This window comes from Centruroides sculpturatus, unplaced genomic scaffold (assembly GCF_000671375.1).
Source record: "Centruroides sculpturatus isolate CEXI.00-Female unplaced genomic scaffold, Cexi_2.0 scaffold1535, whole genome shotgun sequence".
NCBI lineage: Eukaryota > Metazoa > Arthropoda > Arachnida > Scorpiones > Buthidae > Centruroides > Centruroides sculpturatus.
The window spans coordinates 11,903-20,371 of NW_019386313.1; the positions used below are offsets into that span (position 1 = coordinate 11,903).

At 29.0% G+C, this 8,469-nt stretch overlaps 1 protein-coding gene across 1 annotated transcript in view; it reads left to right on the plus strand.

The window, feature by feature from the left end:
* Positions 1-328: 328 nt before the first annotated feature.
* Positions 329-8,469, plus strand: part of LOC111614510 (protein capicua homolog) — a gene marked incomplete at its 3' end in the record, with an annotated part of 14,772 nt that continues 6,631 nt past the window's right edge. Inside the window, exons 1-2 of the mRNA XM_023355880.1 lie at positions 329-513; positions 7,854-7,987. Of these exons, the coding sequence (XP_023211648.1) occupies positions 498-513; positions 7,854-7,987 (150 nt within the window). The remainder of the gene's footprint in view (positions 514-7,853; positions 7,988-8,469) is intronic.

Consider the following 8,469-nt stretch of genomic DNA (forward strand, 5'->3'; position numbering starts at 1 on the left):
AATTAAACAAAAAGAGGTTACAACTTTTTGGAATAAATACAGAAACACTAAAAGAAACATTCAAACAAAAGTCTCAGTCCAGAAATCAAATGCTAGCATGAGCTTTTCTCAAACAGCATGCAGAATTTTAGAATGCACAATTTTGTGGTAGCAATATTTCCTTTTTATTTATTTAACTATATTTCAAGATTTTATTAAGAAAAAATTAAAAACTCTCTATGTAAAATTTTAAATAATGTAGATTTTATATAAAAATAAAATATTGATGATGATATATTCATATAGACTTCAATACTATATTTTTGAATTTTTGTAAAATTGTAAAAATATAAATATTATTAAATATTTTTATAGGTTGGGGAGATGCAAGACCTATTCCAGTATTTCCATGGCATTCTCTTGTGCCATTTCTTACTACACATCCATCACCACCTAATAGTGCACCTCCAACAATCAGTTCTATTCCAGAGCAAATACCTCCACCACAGCCAGAAGCTATGGGGGAAGAATTAGGTATGTATTTTGAAGAAGATTTTTGAAATTTTAAATAATTTTAAAATGTATTAAAATTAATTTATAATGTAATTTACATTTTTAATTTTTAGTCATTTTGTAATTAAAAAAAGATTTCTTTCAAGTTTCCCAATCCTTTGTTGTAGATAAAACATTTCTAGCTCTATATGACTTTGTTTTAATGTTATTTCTGCAATAGAGTTACTGCTTTTTTGTAAGTGATTAAGAAATAATTACTTGATTAGGAAATAATAATTGTCACTTCAATATTTGTTATAAAATAAAAATTTAAAGGGTTTTTTAAAAATTAATGGGGTTAGTGTTATTTCACTTAAAAGTTTTTCATTAAAAAGATTAAGATTAAACCTTTTTCCTGAGAATTATTCTTTTTCTTTACTGACTTTTGGAAGTGAGTCAATAAATGAGGTAAAGTATTTATTAGAAAAAAATCTACATATATTCATTTTGCCTGGGTAACAAAATTCAGGTTTCTTCAATGGAAATGGTATTAGTATTGACATTATTACATTCATCTCAGTCTTAATCAAGATTAAGATGAGTATAATATTAATGAAGCTTTAAGAATAAAATGTAGATAGAGATAAGGTTTCAGCATTTCTGGAGATGGTTTATTATTATTCTTTGCATTAATAAAATAAAGAAGAATAAATTACAAGATTTAGTTATAATATTCAAATATGAATCATAATATTCCAGTATGCTTATGGTAGCAATATTTCCTTTTTATTTATTTAACTATATTTCAAGATTTTATTAAGTAAAAATTAAAAACTCTATGTGAAATTTTAAATAATGTAGATTTTATATAAAAATAAAATATTGATGATATCATATTATAATTCATACAGTCTTCAATACTATATTTTTGAATTTTTAAGGAGTTTATACAGTAGAACTCAATTAAGAAATTTTTAAGAGATCAATTTAAAAAACTTTGTAAGCAGAGATGAAAATAATATGGACCTAGCTGTTCTTTCAATAATCTATATTTATTTAACAATTTATGTTACATTATAGTAAATTAGGCTTTATACACTATTTATTTAAATATTTGTCTAATGTAGCCTGCTTCAACCATTTTTTTAATGTAAAAAAAAAATACATTTTATGATTCTCACAAAAAATCACAGATATATAAATATCATACTAAAATTCATCAAAGACTTAAAATATTATCCAAGTATTGATAGTGTTTTTCAGAACTTGCTATTAGTTGCAAGCATTATTGCCAAATAACAGTGTCAGAAAACGAAAAAAATCTGTGAATTTACACACAATTTTGTGAATTTTCATAATTAATTTTTGTCCATATGCAACTAAATGTGTAAAGTTTTTGATATATGCAGTTGAAAAACTTATTAAGTGAGTCCATTTTCTAGTTTCAGATAACGATTTTCATCTACTTAAGTTAAAAATTTTCTTAAACAGGAACATTTTACTTGAGACAAATTTACACATTTTCTGTGAAGAAAATGTTGGGACTTTGGAATTAAACTTCTTACATAGAAACTTCTAATAAGGGAACTTCTTAACAGAGTTCTACTGTTCTAGAAATATTATCATTATCCACCTGATGTAAAGTATAATGCTGCTTCATCTCTTAGTCAATAAGTGTTCCTATCCAATGTATTTTCCTAGAAAAAACACTTGCTAGAAAAATTGCTGCCCTTCTACCGAGCTCCAGTCTTGTCATATCTTTATCACTTGAAGCAAAGTCCCTTATAGTTAACCTTTCAGCAGTGGGATAGTCAGGTATGGTGCTACCCCATAGTAGTGGAGAATAAATAAGGGAAATTTTTAAGGTATTTTTCCACGCATTTTTTTCTCATTACTGTTTCAGAAAAAGATTTCGTAAACAGTTATATCTAGTAAAGAAAAGTCTTTTTTTTTTATTGTTACATAATTTATTTTTATGTGAATTTTTTTTTCATGGTAGTTTTTGGCTAGTTTTTGGCGATACCTCCAAAAGAACAGATATATCCGACCCTCACTGTTGAGTGATTAATAGCATTGGGGCAGTATCTCCAAGTTTGTACCAATTTTTCAAAATAGATGTGGTCTCTTTATACCTGTCTGTGCCCCATTTTGAAGCAGTTGTGCTTGCAAACACCTTGCTAATCAAGCATGATTGTTCTATACCACAGATACTGGAGTTGAGAGAAGCACTCTTATTAATCACTGAGAATAATTATTTCTATTTCAATGGTAACATGCATGTACTTACAAAAGCAATGAGCCTCTATGTGTTCACCTCCATGAGCTATTTTGGCAGAGATAGTCATGAGAACCATAGAATTCAAAACTTGTAGATCCTCTCTCACCATACATTATCATCCTCTATATTTGAGGTATATTGATGATATTCTACTGGCATGGGATGGCTATAACAGCTACTAGAATAAATAAAAGTATACTTGCTTACTGGAGACGAAATTCAATAAAATAAAATAAAAAGCCATTCAAAAATCCAGCATAATTCTTTAATAACATAAGAACATTTTCAAACGCATTAAGCATCCATCATCAGTTATTTCTCTAAAATCAAATTAGAAATTCGAAAAAATTACGCAAACAAATTTCAAATAAATGGATATATAATAAATATTAATAAGTAACACGTTATTAATAAAAGCGTGAACTATCAAGAGATAATTGTATTACATATCGGAGCCACTGCTAGAATACGTTGTCTCTGTCTTGTTATTGTTGTCTCTGTCTCTGTCGTCTCATAGTGATGATGTTTTATGTAGCAAATGTACAACAGAGCTAACTAAAAAGGTAATAGAGTGTAACTTTGAACCACTTTGGTTTCAAATGTCCCTTCTGAAATACTATGGGAATCAAAAAACATTATTCTTGTGGGAATCTATATCTCAACATGTCACCATGCAACTCTCTTACACTAGACATACCAGAGCTAGGGATCATGTGTTCTCTGTAAATCATGTAAAACTGTAAATTGTGTTCTCAATAAAACACCTCTGTTACTAGCACCCCCACACATTTATTATTTGTTTATTGTCCATTTAATTCTGTATTAATTATATACTTTATATTTCAATCCAATTTTATTTTATTGTTTTTCTTTTTTATATATCATTGTATTTTGAATTATGGTATAAATTTTTTAAATTGTATATATGTAATTTATATCCCATGCATGTGTGGGACAAGTAATTTGAAAAAACATTACAGTAGAACCTCGATTATCTGCTCTAATTGGGGACTGGGGTTGGTCGGATAACCGAAAAGTATGAAAAAATCCATTATTAGTGTAGTATATTATTATATCCCATGTAATTAGTATATTAGTATATCGCTATTAACCTATTTTGCGTTGAATTTTCATCAATGTTAAGCCTAACAAAAATTTTTTAAAATAATAATCGTCGCTATTGTATCGTTAAAAATTAGAAAATTAAGCTTCGTTTAAATACTGGCTCCCTTTCATGGTCGAATGAGTGTTGCCAGCTAAAACACGTAAAAATAATATTAAAGTAGCCAAGACATAGCCAAATATTGTAGCACCACATCACTAGCGGACATTTGAAATTTGCCGACTAGGACGGTCGGTTAACCGAGGGGTCAGTTGATCGGGGGTCGGATAATCGAGGTTCTACTGTAGTTCCTATTTGGATTATTTCAGTTGAATTTAAATGTTATGTTTTCTATAAACGATTTGCTTGAAGAGGACAGTTATATACTGTTGAAAGTACAGTACTTGCATAATAAATTATTTTTATGTAATGCCAACAGTTATTTCTGTACATTATTTATTTTTCTAATAGTATTTGGTGGATATGATTATTTAAATTTTATTGTTTTTGTGGAAACTGAAGAAGAATTTCTTTAAGTTGCTGAAATCTAGAGAACAGTGGCATAGACAATGAGCTCAACTATTGTTTCTCTTGCATTGTTGAAAGAGTGGAATTGTCCCCAAGTGTATTTTGCTAAAGTATGATTCCTTTCCGAGGTGTGATTGATCACTACTTCCCTACATAGAAAGAAAGCTCCTGGCAAGACTAATCAGAGACAAGCAAAAAATGATTACTCATTGTGAACAAAAAGTATATTTTGTACATGTAGCTTTTGTTAAAATCTGCAATCTAAAGATCTTTTATGAACAGCTTGATAAAGTTTGTTCCATTACCTACAACAGTGTGTTTCAAATGAAAATTAAGCTGGATAATAAGTTCCATTGGTTATTACAGAATACATGAGACAAATACAAATCTCTGGTCAATGTTGCCACACTACAATTATTCAGGTGAAGTAGCTCCAGAAACAATTTATTATTTACTGCACTGTGGCTCAAAGTTCATTCCAAAACCAAAGAAGGCTCTATTTATGTTAATTCCATCTGCCATTGCAGCAGTTGAAAATTGCCAGCAGAAGGATTTGTGCTCCCAACTGGAGATATCCATCTTTGCAAAGATAGCTGGTGCATAGTGTCCATACACTATTTCTCCATCTGGAAACTAGAAAAGGATTATCACTCAGTTCTTGAACATTTTGAATCCAAGACTTTTGGTACAAAGACAAGAAGTTTGTTCTGTGCAGAAACAATGACTTTTTGAGTAGGGCCAATGATTTCCTGCTACAGTCAGGATTCATGTTAATGAAAGAAGATCTAGCCCCTTCAGTATTGAGGAAAGTAAAGAATAATTTTGAATAACATTGATTCTGCCCGTTTTTTTTTTTATTCACCTGAAGAAGAACTAAGTTCAAAAATGTTGGTAAAGTTATATTGAACTAAGCACTGTTTTGGTTTCGAGTTAGAAGTGAGTTGTATATTTTACAGTGTGTCTAGAAGTGTTTATTTAAAGAATAATTGCTTAAAAATAAAAAGTTCCAACCTATTCCAGCAAAAATTTTTAATTTTCTAATGTTTTTGGCTATCTATGCAGCCATTATCAAGAACAAACATATTTTTGGGCAGACTATCTTCAATTTTATTAAAAAATAATCTCCATCGGACGAAAAATTTACAGATGAAAATCTACATGTATCGTCACCAGGGAGCAGCTTCCATTAAATCTACATATTCCAGCGCTTCTTTTTAGTAGATAAAAGCAATATCACCCCAAATGAAGGTATGATGGATGCAAGAAAGACGTCTGAATGTCACCAGTTCCTTTTTAGAAATTATTTGTAATTTTAATTGGATATATATTTCGTGTTTTTTAAAAGGACTTTTTAAACTTCTCGCAACAAGTAGCCTAAAAGGAAAGGTCTGTTGCCAAGAATGTGTATTGTCAGGAACATGGAAATAATAAATGGTGGTCCTTTTTGGGCAGACTATCTTCAATTTTATTAAAGGAATAGTTTTTAAAATTTAAATTGAACAGTGTTTCAAATATGAATCAGTGACATACAGTTGCAATAATATAAATAAATAATAATAATAAAGTATTCAAAAATATATAATACATAATAATATACCATAAAAAATATAAACAATAATAATAAACCCTAGATTTGTTGATTATTTAACAATAAATTACTGTATAGGTTTATCCTATTTGCAGTGTATAAGAAATTTCCATGCTGTTGATAAGCTTGCTGCATCCTCATGGTTAATACATGTGTTCTTAATAATATTTTTGTATATGGCTATTTTTTCTAGAGTTTTTCCAGAGTTTATTATTAAATAATAGTTGTTTGATAACAAAATAGATGATAAACAATAAGTAAATTTGAATTTAATTTATTAAATTGAATTCATCATTATGGAGTGTATCCAGTATGCTAGTTTATAGTATTCTGTTCAAGGAAGGCCATTAGAAATGATCAAAAATGTTCTAGTTAGTAAAATTTATGCTGTGTTTTAAGGTTGTTTGGGTGTTTTTGTTACTCTACACAGCAATTGTGAATCCATTGAAAATATTTTGATTAAATAGAATTAAATAGCTGAAGTCAAAGTTGTTAGTTATAAAAAACTCTCCACTATACCTTTAAAATGCAGTCTATTTTGCACACTTATCTAACATTTTCGTGTATACAGAATACCGTTGTATGATAAGAGGCTGAATAAGGAGATATATTATATAAGAGCCACTAAAAGATTGTTAAATGAAAGATTGAAGGAGCACGAAAAGAATGTAAGATTTAAACAACCACTCACGGCTTTGGCTAATTATGCGATCGCAGATCCAACAGAGATCAAAATCAATTGAAGCAAGGCAGATATCATACAAAAAGTGAAAAATAGAAGACATCTAAAGTATGCAGAAGCCTGGTACATTTACAAGTGCAAAGAAAAAGGGCAAAATATAAATTTCCGTGAATCAAACAAAGTAGCATCGGCATGGAAAGCGGCGACATTAAAATTATAATAATGAGCATGCACGATTGAGAAGATTATAGAACGTACATTTTGGAATTTCCATTTTGCAAATTTGAAATCTGATAGTTCAATCCTGAAGGTCTGTGAATCTGACCGAAAATGTTAGATAAGTGTGCAAAATAGACTGCATTTTAAAGGTATAGTGGAGTTTTTTAAATAGTAATGAAGTTAGAGATATAATAGTTGTTAGTTATTTTTGGTAAGTATAAGTAAATATTTTGCAATGCAAAATCCAGCTGTTGAAAACAAATATTCATAATTATTCACTGAATACAATCACTTCTAACTAAAACACAAAGATATACTCTAGTAATTTGTTATATATAATGTATTGAGTGGTTTCTGAACATTTTTGAGCTAATGAGTTGCATCAAAAATGTTCTTATATACAAACAAAAAGCAATGTTAAAGATTTGCACTTTTTAATATAAAAAAAATTAACAAATAATAGTAAAAAGTGGAGAAATATTAAGCTTTTTTAAATTATTTTTGAAATTTTATGGTACTTCATGAGAAGTTTGCGTCACGCTAGTTTGGAAAAACTGGTCAATGATGTGTGAATTGGTGTATTGAAAGTGTATGCACAATGGTTTTCAATATCAAAAACAATGAATTGCTAACATAGCAATTTTCTTGTCTTAGTGAAGATATTTTTTTTTTCAAAAAACATCAAATACTTTCACATTATTCTATCTTTAGATTTAAAAATCTACTTAAAAATTGAAATTGTAAAAAGTAGACAATTATAACACACCTTTTTTTGTTGCTGAGATAGTTTTATTTAAAACTATCTCAGCAACTATCTCACAACAAAAAAGTGTGTTATTGTTTGCTGAGCACATTCTGTTAAATGTTGTAAAAATTCCTTATGAAGTTGTAATTGTATTTAGACCTATATTTTTAATTATCTATTTAAAATTAAATATAACATAAATGTATAAAAATAAGTATAGTATCATTAAAAATTATATAGATGCTGAGGATGGTGATGATGATGATGTGTTTGAAGCATCAGCAGATACAGTGCCACTCTTAACAGCGCAGTCAAAGAGAAGAGCACAGTCACTTGGAGCAATGCCAAAAGAAGAACCAAAGAGTCCCAAAAAGGTATATATTTTTTATAATAATTATATTTATAATTTTGTTATTGTATATTCAAAGCACAATATTGTACTGAGACAGTTTCCTTTTAAACTACCTAGGACAATGTTTTATGCTGTAAAATGCTTGCATTTATTTTATATAATAAATTAATGAATTATTACATTATTGATAAAGTCTAATTTTTTAGAAATTAACTACAGTAGAACCTCAATTATCCGACCCCCGATCAACCGACCCCTCGGTTAACCGACCGTCCTAGTCGGCAAATTTCAAATGTCCGCTAGTGATGTGGTGCTACAATATTTGGCTATGTCTTGGCTACTTTAATATTATTTTTACGTGTTTTAGCTGGCAACACTCATTCGACCATGAAAGGGAGCCAGTATTTAAACGAAGCTTAATTTTCTAATTTTTAACGATACAATAGCGACGATTATTATTTTAAAAAATTTTTGTTAGGCTTAACATCGATGAAAATTCAACGC